Source organism: Manis pentadactyla, chromosome 1 (genome assembly GCF_030020395.1).
Source record: "Manis pentadactyla isolate mManPen7 chromosome 1, mManPen7.hap1, whole genome shotgun sequence".
NCBI classification, from domain to species: domain Eukaryota; kingdom Metazoa; phylum Chordata; class Mammalia; order Pholidota; family Manidae; genus Manis; species Manis pentadactyla.
The window spans coordinates 198,709,351-198,727,076 of NC_080019.1; the positions used below are offsets into that span (position 1 = coordinate 198,709,351).

General features: G+C 49.8%; 1 protein-coding gene across 5 annotated transcripts in view; it reads left to right on the forward strand.

Moving 5' to 3' along the window:
• Positions 1-17,726, forward strand: part of CHCHD6 (coiled-coil-helix-coiled-coil-helix domain containing 6) — a 275,900-nt gene that overhangs the window by 223,200 nt on the left and 34,974 nt on the right. For 3 of the 5 annotated variants that reach the window (XM_036911593.2, XM_036911597.2, XM_036911594.2), the window contains one exon: positions 9,716-9,786. The exons of the other annotated variants lie outside the window; for them this stretch is intronic. In XM_036911593.2, the coding sequence (XP_036767488.2) occupies positions 9,716-9,786 (71 nt within the window). The remainder of the gene's footprint in view (positions 1-9,715; positions 9,787-17,726) is intronic. 5 annotated transcript variants of the gene reach the window in all.

Here is a 17,726-nt window from a genome sequence, read left to right on the forward strand (position 1 = left end):
AATGGGGCTTTGATCTTTTTGCCTTGAACTGTTTACCCTGCTTCCTCTGTGAAGTTTTTCTTGAATAATCCCACTCCTCTGAATTCATTTTTCTTGATCCCTTCCTGTACACTCTAACACAAGAGCTTCCCTGCAGACTCCCAAATGGGAGCTGGCCCTGCACCCCAGACTCGCCCTTCCATTGCAGATCATTCAGCTTGTCTGTGAGGAACCGTATGCTTCAGCCAGCCCTACATGGTCCTGACAATTCCCTATGGGTGTGTGGCCTTCCTGGAAGCCGCCAGCCGAAGCAGCCTGTGTGTGTGTCCCCTGGGCATGCTTCTTCAGTCCTGTGCAGCCCGGCCCCCAGCAGAGTGGGTCTTCCATGCAGACACACGTCCACTCCACACAATGATGAATAGCTCTCGGAGAAAGACTCATAATACAGAGAACAGACTGGTTTTCTGTAGGTGCTGGCGGGGAGGGAGGCGAGGGAATAGGCAAAAAAGTAAAGGGGATTAAGAGGTACAAACTTCCAGTTATAAAATAGGAGAATCATGGGGATGCAAAGTACTGCACAGGGAGTAGAGTTAAGTACATCATAACTTTGTGTGGTGACAGATGGTGACGACACCGTGGTGAGCATTTAGTAATGTAGATAATCCTCGATTACCACATCACACACCTGAAACTAATATAATATCATACATCAGCTATACATCAATTTAAAATAAGTAAATAAAAAAGAAAAATAGTTCTTGGGTGAAGATCAGCACTCACCCAGAAGTCTGGTGGCTAATGTTTAGTATTCAGTGTAAATCCAAATTCTAAAAATCCTGTGCAGATATTAACAATTAACATAGCTTTACATTTATCTAGTATTTTACAGTGTGCAAAAGGTGTGTGTGTGTGTGTGTGTGTGTGTGTGTGTGCGCGCATAAGTCCAAGATGCTCTCATTTTCCATTTTCTTGTAAGGAGAGAGTGGTCATGCCCCATCAGGCACATGCACAACATGGCACACAGTGCAGAAGTGACTGGAATGGTAGAAGACTTCACCAGACCCACAGAAGCAGCAGTTCTGGTCCAGAACACCCATCCCTGAGCCTTAGGCTCCTCACTGTGGCAGAGCAGAAAGTGCCAGCGACCTTTTCCCTCTGACTTTTCACAAATGCAAATATTTCAGGGAGGGTCTCACCTAAAACCACAGTCACAACACTAATTAGCATTTCACATCTTAGCAAGGTTCAGATGGCAGCCAGCCAGGTGTGTTAGGAATGGGATGTCCAGGGAATGAGGAGTGCCTGGAAGGGCAGGATGGGGGTGCCCTGGTGGGATGGGGAGGGGCATAAACTGGGCTTTGACATGACCGGGCATGCGCTTCATGGGCACTGTTCCTGCGGCCGTGAGGAGGGCAGCACCAGGGACTGGTAGCCCACCAAGTGGAGAGTTATTGGCTACCTTAGGCCAGAGGTGAAGAGGGCAGAGCTGAGCCAGTATCAGTGAGAATGGGAAGGAGACCGAGTCCAGAGAGGTGCAGAATCTGGAGGGAGCCAGATAATGCCGCCTTCACTCATTCTTATGTAGGGGTGATGGACAGCAGTAAAGGCAAGGCGCTGACCCTGAGCTCCCGCGGTTGCAGTCCAAGCTGGGGAGACAGGCAGGTTAGCAGACAGCTGTAGAGCCCTGGGGAATGCTGCTGAAAGGCGGAACAGGCACTGAGAAGGGAATTGTGAGTTTTGCCCGGGAGGTGGGAGAGGAAGAACACTGCCCAGTAGAGAGACATTGTCGGGCCTCAAAGCATGAATCGGAGTCGCTCAGGTGGACAGGGAAGAACTGGTGGAGGAGATGATGCAGAGAGAACTTGATGGAAGCTTGGGAAACGGTGAGTCAGTGCAGGTATGGAGCCTACTGGGGCAGTGCCTGGGTCACTCATTGGGGTGATCTCAACCGGAGAGTCTCAGGTGCCCTCTGCAGGGGGTGGGGGCCATGGGAAGTTCTAAGCTGAGAGCTGCATTGAGGATGGCTTCCCAGCAGCGTGGAGGATAAGCTGGAGGGCGAGGCGGTAGCGGCAGGGGCACCAGTCTGGTGTACAAGTATGGTGCGTCCTCAGAAGAGTACAAAGATGGGATGAAAGCAGAGCCAGTGGGGAGACAAAGAGGGGTCGATGGGGGCACGAGCAGGGGAAAGTGACCTGCTGGTTGCCAGTGTGTAGGGCCCCAAGAGGAAGGAAGCCATGATCGTTGACAGGTCCCCATGCAGGAGTTGGACAGGAAGCGGTGGGGTCACCAACGCAGCAAATGTAGAGGGGCAGACACATAATGGGAGAACCAGAAGATGAGTGTTCATGAGGCTCAGAGTTCTGGAAGCAGGTCTGACAAAAGGAAAGAGGAAACACGAATGGGATCAAATTATTAATGGAGTGCAGTTCTGCTGCAGGCCAGAGGGGATCTCGGTGTTCAGCTGACCCTCACTGAGCAGAAACTGCAGACTCCTCCACTGGCTGTCCTGGTCTCATCAACACCCAGACCGAGTCTGATTCTCTGCCGCTGAGGGCGAGATCCAGTGTGTCACCCTCAGTGAATGGCCCACCATCTCTCGCCTGGGTCTCTGCGGTGGCCTGGCTGCTTCCACTCCCTTCCCTGTAGTCTCTTATTACACAGCAGCCCCTCACCCCAGTGGAAGCGCCTGTGGCTCCCTGCCAGCCCCATGCTCTGCGTGGGCATGGCCAGGCACTCCTGCCCTTGCCTGCGTCTGTTTGCCCAGCCTGAACATCTTGCAACCACGCTCCTCTTGCTTTTCCAAGAAGACACCAAGTGTCGTCCGTCTTAGGCCCTCCCCCGAATCTCATCTCTCTTCACCTTGTTCTGATCCCCACCCCAGGTCACCCCTACAGAGAGGCCTTCCCGAAGCAACCTATTTAAAAGCAGCCACACCCCATCTGGTTGCTCCTCATCCCCCGGGTCTTTTTATGGCACTTGTTTCTGAGTGGAATTGTTTCCCGTTCTTCGGTACGCAGACCGCTAGCTCCATGAAGGTGGGGCCTTCAGCGTTCTTGCTCACTGCTGTGCCCTGTGATTCTAGAGCAGGGCTTGGTGAACAGGAGGCCCTCAGTATTGGTTGGATGAATGGAGGAAACAGATGAGCCCTGGGCTCATTATTCGTTGCATCCTCAGAGCACCGCTGAAAGATAGATTGGTATTTTCCCCATAGGACCAATGCAGAAGCAGGCTCAGGGACGGAGGCACCCTCCCATGTCACCCTGGGACCCAGGATCCCAGGTGGGTGGTGGGCTCTCCTCCGAGGGGGACACGTCATGGGCGTAGGCAGAGGCACGCCTGGGGGAAATGGGCCAACCGTGCCCAGCAGCAGCTCTGTAGTCTCTGAAGGTGGGACACAGTCATCTGCCGACAGTTGGAATTCAGGGCTGGGTAACAGCTTAAGGTCAGGATAACTGTTGTGGGGAATGAGCTGGAGGCCAACCTAAATTTCAAGAATTCCAAGTTGTGTGGAAAATTCACTTACTGTTGCAGCCCTGTGCTTGTGGCAGTTGCAGTCATGGCCAATCTCTGAACCTCTCTGGGCCCATCTGGGCCCAGGGGCAGATGGCAGGCTGTTGAGGTAGTCCAGGATTTGGAGCTCCACTGGCAGTGCAGCCAGTGCCCCAGGGAGCGAGGAGCTTGAGGGTCTCAGAGTATGATGGGAGGACCTGGAATCGGGGCCCAAACTGAAGAGGAAGGAGGCAGAGTTAAGAAAGGGCCCAGACAGGGCAGCAGGACAGGGCTAAGGCCTGGAGCTCAACAGCCTCAGGGCAGGGGGCAGGAAAGGAGCGGGGGAGAAATGAGAAGGGCAGAAGGCATGCTCAGGGGGACTTGGGCAGGTGCCGGTCCCAGGGAGATGGAGGGAACATCCCCGGTGGGACCGTGTGGGGGGCGGCCATGGGGGGAGGATTAGATAGGGCCATCCTGGGGTGTGGCAAGTCCTGGCTGTGGCCCTGAGCGTCGATGGCTATGACCGGTTTGGATGGCGGGCCCAGGGGTGAGGAGACTGGGGAGGGGGAAGGCGCTCCGGGATTGCAAGGATCCCAGACTGACTTGTTGCGAGCAGACAGGGACAGAAAGTCTGTTGGCTGTGCCCCCTGGTGCAAGGCAAGTGCCACAGCAAGTTTGGAAAGCTGGCCCCTTCTGCACATGGCAGCAGAGTAGGGGACGGTACCCGGGAGGAGGGAAAGGGACAGAGATGCAGCAGCTGGCTTCAGAAATGCCCACAACCAGCTGTTCAGCAAAGCTGGGTTTCTGTTTTTTCACCAAGTGCATTGTGGGTACATGTCCTGAGATTTAAAAATTTTTATATTGACTATTTGGGATTTTTATAAAAGCCATATGTTCATTTCTTCTTCATGTTTTTTTAAATATTTTCAAGTCAGAGATTCTCCAAATCCTGAATACCTTTACTTTCTTCACCTGCCTTAAAATTTAGCATTCCCGTGAGCTTTGGGAGGCTTCTGGTGATTGGCTGGTGAGCCCCAGGTCTCCCGGGATGGTGCATCTTGGCACGGGGTTCTCTGTCCTCACTCTCTTCCTCAGACACTGGGACTTTTCCATTGCTCACCCCTAGGCCCTTCCACAGCCTGCGCTAATTTGACTGGAAATCTCCCCCTGCTCTAGGAGGCCTGGATCCCAGGCTTCACGTTTTTCTACATGTAACTGAACATAGTGTCTGAGTCCTGTCCACATGGCCTTTGGGTTGTTAAATTTCTTCCTGGGGGACAGCTGGGCCCAGAGAGAAGGCTGTGACTCCATAGGAGGCTGGCAGACCCGTTCTCAGGCCCCGCCTGTTTCCCTATCCTACCCCTGGGTGGGATCCTTTGCCTCACCGAGCCTCGTGTCTTCAGCTGGCGGGGGGGCGGGCAGTCCCACCTTGGAGCACCACTCTGGGTGTGAAGGGGCCAGCCTGTGCGGACATCTCTGCTGCAGCGCCTGGCAGTGGGCCTGGTGTACCTTGTGAGCAGTGCGCTCCTGTTTGCACGGTGCTTGTAGCCATGGAGCAGAATCAGTGACTATACTGTCCAAGGCGTCTGGTAAAATGCTCTCCCTTTAGGGGAAAGGCCCCAAGTTCCTGATTCTCACTTAACCCCTGTGGCCCTCTCTTGACCCAGTCTTCAGCCTGCCGTGAGCCTGCTCACGCCCCATGCTGCACCGGCCTGGGCTTCACCTCAGTTTGCAAGCTCCCCACAAGCAGGGTGGTGTCTGTGCCCCTCTGTCCTCAGTGCCCACAGAGCACCTGGCTCGGCAGAGCTTCTCAACTGACAGAGCCAACGACAACATCCAAGTTGTGTTGTCAGATCTTTTCTAGTGGTTCTGACCCCTACTTTCATTTCTTCAAGAACTTTTTATTGAGGACCCACAACATGCCAGCACTATCAGAGCCTAGAGATAGGTCAGCAAGCAAAACAGGTGGAAATCCCTCCCTCTGTGGAATTTACATCCTCAAGAAACCTTCCCTCACTCTCCCAGTATTCCCAGATCTCTCTTCCAAATATATTCCTTGGTTAATATGCATTTGGGTGTTACATTCCTAAAACATTTATTGAGTGTTTACTCCAAGTCGGACACTGTTCTAAGCATTTTATATGCATTATTTCATTGACATCTATACCAGTTCCCCAAAATTGTATGAAGGAGGCTCCGTTATTGTTCTCACTTTACAGATGAGAAGCTGAGGAACCACACACAGAGGTCTGGGCTCTGGCCAGTGGTTTACACCCTGTAGGAGCGGGGTCCTGACCCAGGTTCAGGTGCCCCAGGCTGCCTCCTGCATGTTCCTGGAATACTCTTTACAGCTTAATTCTTTCTTTCCTGCTGGACATAAATGCCTCACAGACTATGTGACACCCAGCATATAGTAGGCAATTAATGAATGCTCATGACTTGGGTGTGTGTCTGCCAGGGCTTGCACTCCTCTCCAGGCCATCAGACTGAGCTCTGCTCTCTTCTGGTCCATGGTCGCCCACACCTCGCTCTGTGTACGGGGCTACTAGGCTAGTGCAGGCTGCCTCCCCTCCTGCATCCTGCCCTTCCCTGCACTCTGCATCCCTGTTTGTGGCCCTGTGATGGGGCAGCAGGACCATCTCTATGGCCTGTGACCCGTTTCCTTGTCCCCCCCTCCCCAACCTGCTCGCTATGCTTCCCTCACCCTGGCACACTCTTTTGATCTTGCAAATCCAGGCCCTTGGAGAAATCAGACAGTATGAAATATGAAAACTGCTTGGGAAGTAATTGAGGAACACTGTGACTTTTGAAACCCATAGAGATAACACTTATACCTCTTACTCACGTTATTTAATTTTTAATGGCAGATTTAATTAATGGAGATCAGGTCTTCTGGTTTCAGATGTGCATTCGGAGCAGCTGGTGGAGAGGAGGAGGTGTGGCTCCTTAGAGGGTGGAGGAAAAGGCTCCAAAATCAGGAATATGAGGAGTGTAATGGGAAAGAAAAATCACCCAGACGTAATAGTTCGTGATCACTGGGTGCTAATTAATGTGTGGGGACTCAGTGCAGTGCACTGCCGAGCGATTTCCTAGTGACTTTTACACAGGTAACAGGACTCCCTCTCAGGCCCCGCACGCCTGCCTCCCCAGCGCTGGGACTGTGCTGCAGGTCGTTCCAGGTGCCCCTCTGGAATTACATTCTGTGGTCGACACAGCTGCCAGAACGTTCCTTCCAAAATGCAGATCTACCCTGCCACTCCCTTGTTTAAAAATAAAACTTTTGTTTACCCCTCACTCCCTGCAGGCTGAGGTCTAAGATCCCAGCCTTCAGTTGGGGACTGCCCCCGATGCCCGGCCCGGGCCACCTCTCTCTGCAGCCCCAGCCCTCCCGCTGCTCCTGGCATGACTGCAGCATCTGCTCTGTGGTGCCCTCACGCTCCCTCCTGCCGCTGCCTCTGTTCTCAAGACCCCCTCTCAGTATTGGTCCATTTCTGCTCATCCTGTAAGACTCAGTTCACCAAAAGTGGATGTACTCTTTGACCCAAGAATTTGGCTTCTAGAATGTACCCTTCAGATGTGTTCACTTGTACAGAAAGGTATAGATGCCATATATGTCTTTAAGCATTGTGCAGGTAAAATGGATGAGGCCTCTGAGAAGTAAGGGGGAAAGCATGGTGCAGTGTGTGTCAGCTTGTGTGTACATGTGGAGCTTGTGCCTGTGTGTGCAGCGGAAGTGGGCAGAGCTCTGGAGTCCAGCCTGACCAAGGGCCTTACTGGTCACTGTATGCCTACCCTCTGTCCTTTGAGCTTCTGCCTTTTTAAACCACATTCATTAATTTTTCAAAAATATTTTTTTAAATGCAGGCCTCTGTTCAGGTGCCAGTTCCTAGGAAGCCAGTCTGACAGTCTGTGCCAGGCTGACCTTTCTGGTGTCCCAGAGCACCTGGGACATCTGGCCAGGTGTCCAGGTGCAGTTCTGAGAGTGCCTCATCTGCGGGCCCATGAGGCTGGGGAGCAGGTGCATTTGTCTCAGCATCCCCTGGCACTCAACAGGTTCTCATATGAGCATGAGTATGAGTTCTCCATATGAGCATGGGTGGCCCCCAGACCTTCTAGAAGCCCCTCGGGGATAGAATGGTCCTGGAGTCCATGGGGTGCCCTGCTCTTCCTGGCAGAGGGGTCTGTGTGCTCTCGGCAGCCTCAGAAGGCCTGACGGACACGAGGGTGGTGATAGCAGAGCAGGCCCAGCCACCCGGGTGCGGACCAGAGCCTCTGCGTGTCGGGCAGCAGCCATGGGACTCCAGGTGATGTCAGTCGGGGTCTGCGCGCTGGCGGGGTGCGGAAGGAAGGGGAATTCCTCCGAGTCATCCTGAGAGACAATAGAGGAAGCTGCAGTGGGGTGATCACAACCACTTCTTGGCCTGTGGGCACTTCCTGTGACAAATGTAGCTGACCACATGTTCAGTCTGAGCTCGGTCGACTGCATGCTTCCCAAGTTCACCCTGGCTGGGCTGTGCGTGGGGACAAGCGGGGTCAGAGCAAAGGCACTCAGCGTCCCGTCAGCCCAGAGCACCCAGGCCATGGCTGCTGCCTTGGAAAGGGCCCATGGCGGATGATGCGGCCTAGAGTACGGTGACCTGACCCTTCTCCAAAGAAGAAAAGGCCTGAGCCATGGGGCTTACTCAGCAGCTGGGAGCGGGAGCCCAGCAGGAGCGGAATTCCACTCCTGGGGTTTCTTCTCAGGCCCCAGGCACCCACTCAGACCCAGCCTTACAGCTCCCACCCAGCTGGCTCCTCACTGGGCCCTCTGCCCCTCCTGGACTCCACCTCTGACGTGCTGTGGTCCCGAGGGGGTAGCTCGCACCCCTGCCTCGGCCACCACCTTCCCTCTCACGGATGGTGGGGTGCCATGGGGCTGAGGCACTTCTCTCGCACGGCTCTGGGCACCTGTCGCATTTTCTGGGTGAAGGAGGGGTTCATTCCTTTGGGGCCAGGCTGTGTGCGTGGTGGGCTGGGGAGAGCTGGGCTCAGGGTCCATGAGTGTGCGCAGCAGCACAGCTCCGTGACTTCCGGGCCCCTCCACCTGCCTCTCAAGCCCCTCGTCAGGACTACCTGGCCTGTGCCTGTGGGAGACACCTGAAACCAGAAGCTTCTCTTTGCCCTCCTGCACAGCTCCGTGAAGGGTCGGACCCAGGCCTGCATGAGTTAGCAGGCTCCACGTGGCATCTGCGGCTGCCTTGTCCCAGGGAGGTCTGACTGCCAACCCTGTCTCAAGCTGTCCTCTGGGGTTGTTTCATTCTTGAGAACACTTCCTGCAAGAAGTTTGCCAGTCCATTCGTGAACCTCAGGATGTGCCACTGGGAGAGTGTTGGCAGGTTGGGTTAGCAGATGTGGGTATCGTGGTCTCCAGAAACAAGTGGAGGGTGCTGTTTCTGGGCCTATGTGAGCAACTCACAAACTTGGGGAGTAGCTTGCTAGAATCACACTGTGGTGGCCCCGGAAGCTTCAGCCTGGCTATCTTGTTGAGGGCCAGGTTGTCCCCTATACCAACCTGGCTCTGTACATGCACACTTTCTAAGTAACCTCAGGAAGGGATGGAAGTCCATGTCTTTGCAAGCAGCTTGCAGTGCTCTGCACTGTGCCAGTGAGTACAGTGGTCATGGCAAGAGCAGAGCACACGCTCAAATAGGAATCAGGTGCCTGGGATGTAGTCCTGGCCCTGCCATTTGGTGTGTGACTTTGGGCAAGTCACTTCACTTCTCTGGGCAGCAGAGTTCACCTATAAAATAGGCTGGACCAAATCAAAACTCAACAAACCTTTTCTTTAAAGATAGTGAATATTTTAGGCTCTGCAGGCCGTACAGTATCTGTCGGAGCTACTCAGCTCTGCTGAAGTTGCCGTATGAAAACAGCCACAGACTGTGGGCAAACCAAGTGTGAATGTGGCTGTGTCCCAATAAAACTTTATTTACAAAATCAGGCGGCCACCAGATTTTGCTCATGGGTTATGGGTTGCTGATCCCTGAACCAGAGGATCTATGTGTACTTCTGGCCTTTCACCCTCTAGGATTCTGCAGCCGTGTCAGTCCACAGTGGGAGCTAGACCCGAGATGTAGGTCAGTCACCAGTCTGCTTTGATGCTTGTCAAGAAATGAGCATTTGTTGATTTCTAGCGTGGTTGCATCCCGTGAGGGAGCCAGAAGGAAGTTTCAGTCTCTGGTAACCAGCTCTGCTTTTCTCTTTGTAGAATGCTGAGATGTATGAACTGTCTGCACAGCAGTTCAACGAGGCAGCTTTGAGAATGGAGGGCACGATAAAGTAAGAATGTATTTATTATTTTTCATAAACTTAGCCCATATTTGTAAAAATTCCCACATGTGGTTTGAGGCCTGCCAACACCTGCCTGATGTCCAATTTCTTAATAACATAGACGACCATCTGTTCCTCAGTCCCTCACCTGGATTTCAGGCAGCTCCTGGTCACCTGCATGGGCCAAATGAGCACATGGTTCTTCCTGGCTCTCTGGCAACGGGAGTGGGCAGAGCTGTGTCAGGGGCAGTGTCCTGCGGGGCCATCAGGCCCTCGAGCAGGCCAAGGAAGGGGTGCTGCCGGCCCCCATTTGTGGGGTGGTTTCAGGCAGCCTGTTTTTGTGGGTGTCTTCTGTGCTTCTTGCACCATGACACTCAGGGTGGCCCCCATTTTACTTCCAGAAGGACTGGGGCTCAGGGACTCTGATGGCTCGCTCAGGTCACAGGTGCTGAGTGCCAGCGTTCTGTCCCCTGACTGTCATACTCCTGTCAGGGGAAGCCTCACAGAGCATCATAGAGCAGGAGGTGCATTCGTGTGTCCATTACAGACGTGGTTCTGCTTAGTCGGGGTGCAGGCTGCAGGGAGTTCTGAAGGGGGTCCTGTGGGCAGGGGGAGCAGGCCTTGTGCTCTGCGTCCTCCATGTGAGGGTGGTCTCTGTGGACCTGGAGACCTTTGTAAATTAGCCAGGGGCTTCCAAACAACTCCCTCCTTCTCCCTCGGGTCTCTCCCTGCCAAGGGGGGATCAGGGTGAGTCCCCAGGTAGACCAGTCACTCTGCACAATGCCTAGGGACTGCATCTGGCACCACAAGAAGGAGACGTCAGAGGGAGGGTTGGTGACTCGGAGGTGATGAGCTGCTTGCTTGTAAACAGCTACTGACAAAAATCATGTGAGCCGTCAGGAAGGGCAGCAGGACAGATGTCCGTTCAGTACAGACCCAAGCTGCAGCCCGGGGCGCCTGAAGCCCGGGAAAATACTGCTGGATTGTGGTAGAAGTGACAAAGAGGAGGTTTGGGGAAGAAGAACCAATTCTCCTGAGATTTCAAGTCCTAGAGTAAGAACAGCAGAGAAAGAACTTTCAGAGAAAGAACTTTCCAGCAGGTAGAGAAGAGGAAAGGTCTGTGGTCTGCCAGCTGGGATCCCTCAGGACGCCTGGGTGTGAGTGAGTACCCTGGGCTGCGTGGACCCTGAGGAATGGAACGTTCTAGCCACCCATGGGGTTGTGTGTGCCACCCCAAAGCAGATGCTCCTGCCTTCACAGACAGGGGCCAGTCTGGCTCATCCAGGGCTGGCAAATACTCAAAATCATGATCAGTGAGAGGGAGTGCTGGGGAAGCAGTCATATCCAAAGACCACTGGGTGACAGCCACTCCAGTAATGTGATGCCCTTGTCCTACCCCAGGGCTGTCTGTGGGGCTGTGATGCCAGATCCACAGCCCCTCTCTCTCTCTACCTGGATCATGGAAGGACTGCACAGGGGCAGAAGCTCCAGGGAGAAGCCAGACAGCTTTAGTGTCAGTGGCCATGGTGTTTTGACACCTGCCATGTGGCCCACCATCCTTAGAGTGGGAATCCCTGGACTGCTGGTCTCCTGGCTTAGGGAATGACTTTACTGTCACGTCCTTTCTCATCCTTGTATCCTCTGAAGGCAAAGGGCAGGTGGCATGTAAGTATATTTTTAATCTGAGCAAAGTGAAATTCTGTTTGCTTATTTACAACATCCCTTGACAGTGACTGCTGTTTGCTAAGTGTGTTACTGGATGGCAGGTGCTCTGCAAAGCACTTCAACTGCCTCCTCTTGTGTACTGTCAATGGTCCCATTTCACAGATGGAGGACTAATGCTAAAGAGGTTGAGTACCTCCCTTATGTTTTCCACAACCACAGCTGGTTAAGTGCTGGCTGGGGCCAAGCTCAGCTTGGGTTGCTTCAAAGCCACTGTTCTCCACTATTCTCTTTGCATCTTCACTGTCCCTTGAAGGCCCACTCTGGACAAAACAGGGGCAGCGGGTGACACTAAGAGCCTGCCTGAGCTTTGGAATCCGCAGACCTGGAATCAGACCTCAGTCCTGCTTCGTAGGCTTCTCTGCCCTCAGGCAAGTCACTTCAGCCCCCGGTTGCCTTACCTACAAAACGGAGATGATACCTCCTTGCGTTCTTGGAGTGAGGCACCACACAGGGTGCAGACCTAGGATGCCAACAACTGCCCTTGGTGTCAGTGTGACTGTTACTAATAATGGCAGTCATTTCAGTCACTGTTATGGCCCTGAGCTTGGCATAGCATGGCAGATTTAACGATAAATTGAGTTTACTAAAAAAATCATTTTGTCTTTCCCCAAACAGAGTAATAGGAAGCAGTGTAGAGTTAGAAATTATTTTACTTAAGCATTGGAGGTGGAGGGCAGAATCTTTGATGGGGAGATTTCTTGGATTAGCAAATGAGTGTAAATTACACCGTAAATGCCACAGAAATAAACGTCAACTGCTGACAGCAGTAATATTGGAGAGTTTTCTTCCAAGACAGTGAGCCAGCTTTTTAACAACTCCGAGTAAACTGAATGGTTACCTAGATGGCTGACTAGATGTCCATGTATTCTTTCATTCATTCATTCATTTGACCCACATGAAGAGGGTAGCTTTCTGTTTGCCAGGCACTGTGCTGGCTACTGGTGATACAGTGATAAATAAGACAGCTTTAGTTCCTGCCAGCACAGAACTTCCAGCACTGGGGGAGTGGCAATCAAAATGTTAACATTAACTTCATGGAAAGCAATTGCCCAGTGACTGGGTGTAGCAATAAGCAGTGAAAGAGAGAGTTTGAATTAAAAAGCACCTGTCTAAGGACCCTCACCCAGACTTGGACACTGTGAAGACTTCTCTACAGAAATGACGTTTCAGCTGCACAATGAGAAGTTGGCCAGAGGAAGGAAGGAGAAAGAGCATTTCAGATAGAACAATCAGCAAGTGCAAAGGCCCTGGGGCAGAAAGTAATTTGACATTTTCAAGGAATTGAAAGGCATTGTGGCTGGAGAGAGATGTTTGAGAAAAGAGAGACAGGGACTAAGCTTCAAAAAGTCAGCAGAGCCAGACCACCCAGAACTTTGTAGACATGTGAGAGATTTTACTTGTTTCCTAAGAGCAGCAAAATACCATTTCACCTTGCGTTCTTTCCTAACACATGCACTTGAGGTATTACTTTGTCCATAAACAGAACTTCAGATGCACCCTACAAGTTCTGACATACTGTATTTTCATTATAATTCAGTTCAAACTTTTCTAATTTTCATTCTGATTTCTTCTTGGACTCATAGGTTATTTCAAAATGGATCACTTAATTTCCAAACATCTGGTGATTTTCAAGTTATCTTTTTAATAATTGATTTCTAGTTTAACTCTGTGATTAAAGAATATACTGTAAATCCTCTAAAATTTTTGGAACCCACTTGATGACCCAGGATATGATTTGCTTGAGAACATTCATATATTTTTGAAAAGAATGTGTATTCTTTCATTAGCTGTAGTATTCTGTATTTGTCAGTTAAGTTAAATTGGTCAATCATGTTCAAAACAACTGTATTGTTACTGGTTTACGGATTTATGGTTTCTTTCTGAGACTGTTTGCCTTCTGACTGAAGAACTTTAGTATTTCTTTTAGTGTAGCTTTGCTGATTACAAATCCTGTTTTTAATTGTCTGGACGTCACTTCATTTCACCTTCAGTTTTGAAGACTATCCTTTCAGCTCTGTGAAGGTGCCTTTACACTCTACTGGGGCATCGGTCTTTCCCTGGAGGACTCAACTTGGTATTGTTATTATTCTTTTGTGGTCACAGTCATTTCTTTTTCTTTCTGTCTGATTTTCAGATTTTATTTTTGTCTTTGGTTATTTTTTAGCAGTTGCCTAGAAAAAAAGAAAAACTTTATTTTTTCCTCCTTGGCATGCATGTCTTGGGGTTTAATGCCCTTTTTTTTTTTTTAGCAATTTACCAACCTTTATCTCTTCAAATAAAACTGCCCTATTTTAGCCTTCCTCCTCTGGAATCACATGGATTACCGTGTCTCACAGGTCTCTGTGCTTTTTTTTCTATTTGTCACTTCTTTTCATCTCCATGCTGTAGCCTGAGTTTTTTCTATTGACCTTTCACTTGCTAATCCTTTTTTCAATGTCTCAAGTCTCCCTTACACCTAGTTACTGAATTCTGAATTTTCAATTTTTTAAGTTCTATTTGCTCTTTTTTGATTTTTTGATACCCAATGTTTGGTGAGACTCGGTTTTGCCATCTATTTTCTGGAACATACGCATTATAGTTATTTTGAGTCATCTGAGGGTCTGTTTCAGTTGTCTGTTTTTCTTCTCTTGGTCCCATTTCTTTGTGTGTTTGGTAATCCCTGATTGAATGCCAGACATTGTACAGGAAAAGTCCAGAGGCTGCGGAGTCTGTTAGCTCCTCCAGAAGTGTTCTGTTCTGTTCCTTGATGGCCACCACGAAGGCAGATAGTCTTAAACCTGTGAGGGATGCAGGGCTCACTGGAGGCTTGCCTGGAGTTTTGGTAAAGCTCAGGCTCTTTCTGACTTACCCCTGTTCCTAGGGTATGGCTTTCCAGGGCTCCACTTCCTTGGTGAGCTCTAGACCCCTATTTTTACGTCCTCTGCTCCCTGAGACTTCTGAAAATTCCACTTTGCCTTTCAGTGGCCTAATGTAAGCTCCTTAGCCTCTTGCTTTGAGTAGCCCAAGAATCTGACAAATGCTTTCAAGGAGGAAAACTGCTGAGTGTTGGCGCACTGCTTTTTAGTTCCCTTCTCTGCAGAATGTGGATCCCTCAGGTCCTAGCTGCCTGGCAGCCTCATGTCCCAAAGGAATGTTGTCTCTCTAGAGTCCTGGGATGCCAGGAGTCCTGATGGCTTCCCTGCCTTTCAGCTGAAAGTGGTATGCCCAGCCCCCAGCCTCTCTTCCTGCACCAAGAATTGGCAAAAACTCTGAGGGGTAAAGTGGCTCCAGGAATGGACACTTAACCTCTCTACAGTTCCCTTGTCTTGATCACCTTGGCCCTCAAGTCCTACTTTGTCTTGGGCCTCAGATGCCTTCAAACAGAATTTTTTTATTCCAACTTACATTTTTTTTCCTCAAAGGAGAGTATGGTTCTTCTATAAGCTACTCCAGTATACCTGAGAACAAAAGTCCCAGCTTAGCTTTTAAGGAATGACTCGTTTGCCAAGCAGAAAAAGGCCACGCCAGGCAGAGAATGCAGTAAACAGGAGAGCAGAGTCCATCCAACAGCTGGTACCTTGGCAGCGGACGCCAGCGGCGGGGGTGACTCTCCCAATTTGTCCTGGGCCTACTGAGCTCTCCCGAGGCCTGCAAGCACAGCATGTAAGCAGGGCGTGGAAGTCGCCTGCCTGAGGGCTGACAAGCAACTCGTGACTGAAGGGAGCGTGTTGCTGGGGAGGCCTACGTTCACATTCAGGGACTCCTGTCTCAGAAGAATCCTGTTGTTGGGGCAGAAATGAATATCCAGAGTATGTACACGCACATGCACACACACACACACACACACACACACACGCATGCACGCACACACACCCTCTACCTCACAACAGCACAGCAGGCGGAATTGTTCTGATTTTCTGAAGGAAAAGATTAAGGCCCCAGGGAACATCCTGCATTTATTGTGTCACATCTATTTTTTATGACAACCTTCAGTCCTCTTCCCGTGGGATTCATTCAGAGCCTGTCTCGGCTTCTCCCTGTCAGGAAACTTGTACAGTCGTCCCTGGCCCCACAAAGAGCCAGCCCTCAAAGAGGTTAGAACAATTGAGTTGAAGGAAGAAGGTTATTAACTGTTTCCTGAAACTGAGTCATTGTGCTCCAAGGACTTTGATCCAGAGAGATCTGATTAATGTGGACACAGCCCACTTGGAACTTGCTGAAGCTGAGCTGCGTGGCACTCTTTCACCCTCTCTTGGAGGGAGGGCTTATTAAATAAACTGTAGAGGAGGGTTTGGGCTCACCTGGAAGAATAAATTATCTTCAGGTAATTGAGCTCCCCCAGTTTGCATCTGTTTAGTGAGCTAATGATAGATTGATAACCTATTAAAACTGTGGTCATTTATTTGAACCCCAGATAAGAGAGCATTTTAAGCATTCTTTAATCCAGGTAATGTTTAAATTTATCTGAATTCAAAAGATGTTTCTATCTCCCACTTCTCTATTTTACTGAACCTTGTAAATGGAGCATTTTCTATTCCGAAATTTACTAACGTGTGGTTTAAGCTAGTGTATGGGCTCTTTGAGAGGTTAACAAATCAAAGCCCATTTAATAATTCATTTAATAAATGAATATTCAGTTAATATTTTTCTTTTTTTTTTTATTAAGGTATCATTGATATAAACTCTTATGAAGGTTTCACAAGAAAAACAATGTGGTTACTACATTCACCCGTATTATCGAGTTCACCCCCATACCCCAATGCAGTCACTGTCCATCAGTGAAGTAAGATGCCACAGAGGCACTACTTGTCTTCTCTGTGCTACACTGTCTTCCCCATGATCCCCCCCAACCATGTGAACTAATCATAATACCCCTCAGTCCCCTTCTCCCTCCCTCCCCACCCATCCTCCCCCACCCCTCCCCTTTGGTAACCACTAGTCCCTTCCTGAAGTCTCTGAGTCTGCTGCTATTTTTTCCTTCAGTTTTGCTTCATTGTTATACTCCATAAATGAGGGAAATCATTTGGTATTTGTCTTTCTCTGACTTATTTCACTTAGCATAATACCCTCTAGCTCCATCCATGTTGTTGCAAATGGTTGGACTCGTTTTCTTCTTGTGGCTGAATAATATTCCATTGTGTATATGTACCACATCTTTATCCATTCATCTACTGATGGACACTTAGGTTGCTTCCAATTTTGGCTATTGTAAATAGTGCTGTAATAAACATAGGGGTTCATATGTCTTTTTGAGTCTGAGATCTTGTTTTCTTTGGGTAAATTCCAAGGAGTAGGATTCCTGGGTCAAATGGTATTTCTATTTTTAATTTTTTGAGGAACCTCCCATATTGCTTTCCACAGTGGTTGAACTAACTTACATTCCCACCAGCCGGGTAGGAGGGTTCCTCTTTCTCCACATCCTCACCAGCATTTGTTGTTCCTAGTCTTTTTGATGTTGGTCATCCTGTGTGAGGTGATACCTCATTGTGGTTTTAATTTGCATTTCTCTGATGATTAGTGATGTGGAGCATCTTTTCATGTGCCTGAAACATGAATTTCTTCTTTGGAGAAGTGTCTGTTCAGGTCTCCACCCATTTTTTAATCAAGTTATTTACTTTTTGGTTGTTGAGGTGTGTGAGTTCTTTGTATATTTTGGATTTTAACCCCTTGTCGGATAAGTCGTTTTAATACTTTTCTTTTAAAAGCAAAAACAAAAACCAGTTAGGGACCATCTCATGTGCAGCCATGATGCCAGGCACTTACCGGTCTCTGGGGTCTCCTCCTCACAGGAAGCCCAGGTGGCAGATGCCATTACTACCCCGTTTTGCAGCTATGGAAACTGAGTCTCTCAGGCTCGGTATCTAGGCCCTAAAACAGGGACAGCCATGGTGCCTATTTCTGTCAGATTCCTATGAAGACTAAATGTGATCACCCACACAAGTGCTCAAGGACACACAGCCAAGTGGCAGTAGAGTGGGATTTGAACCCAGGTCTGGATGAGTCTAAACTTGCTCTTTCTGAGGTATCGAGATACTTACCTTTCTCAGAAATTTACAGGACAAGGGAATTAGTTGTTTGTTGATTAGCTGACTGACTCCCCCAGTGTTGTAACACTTCCTTATACTTCAGCCCACTACTGTGTGTGTGTGTGTGTGTGTGTGTGTGTATGTGTGTGTGTGTGTGTTTCCTAAATGACATTTGTTGTAGGCATTTACTGCTAAACAGTGCTGACAGAGTTCTGCAAG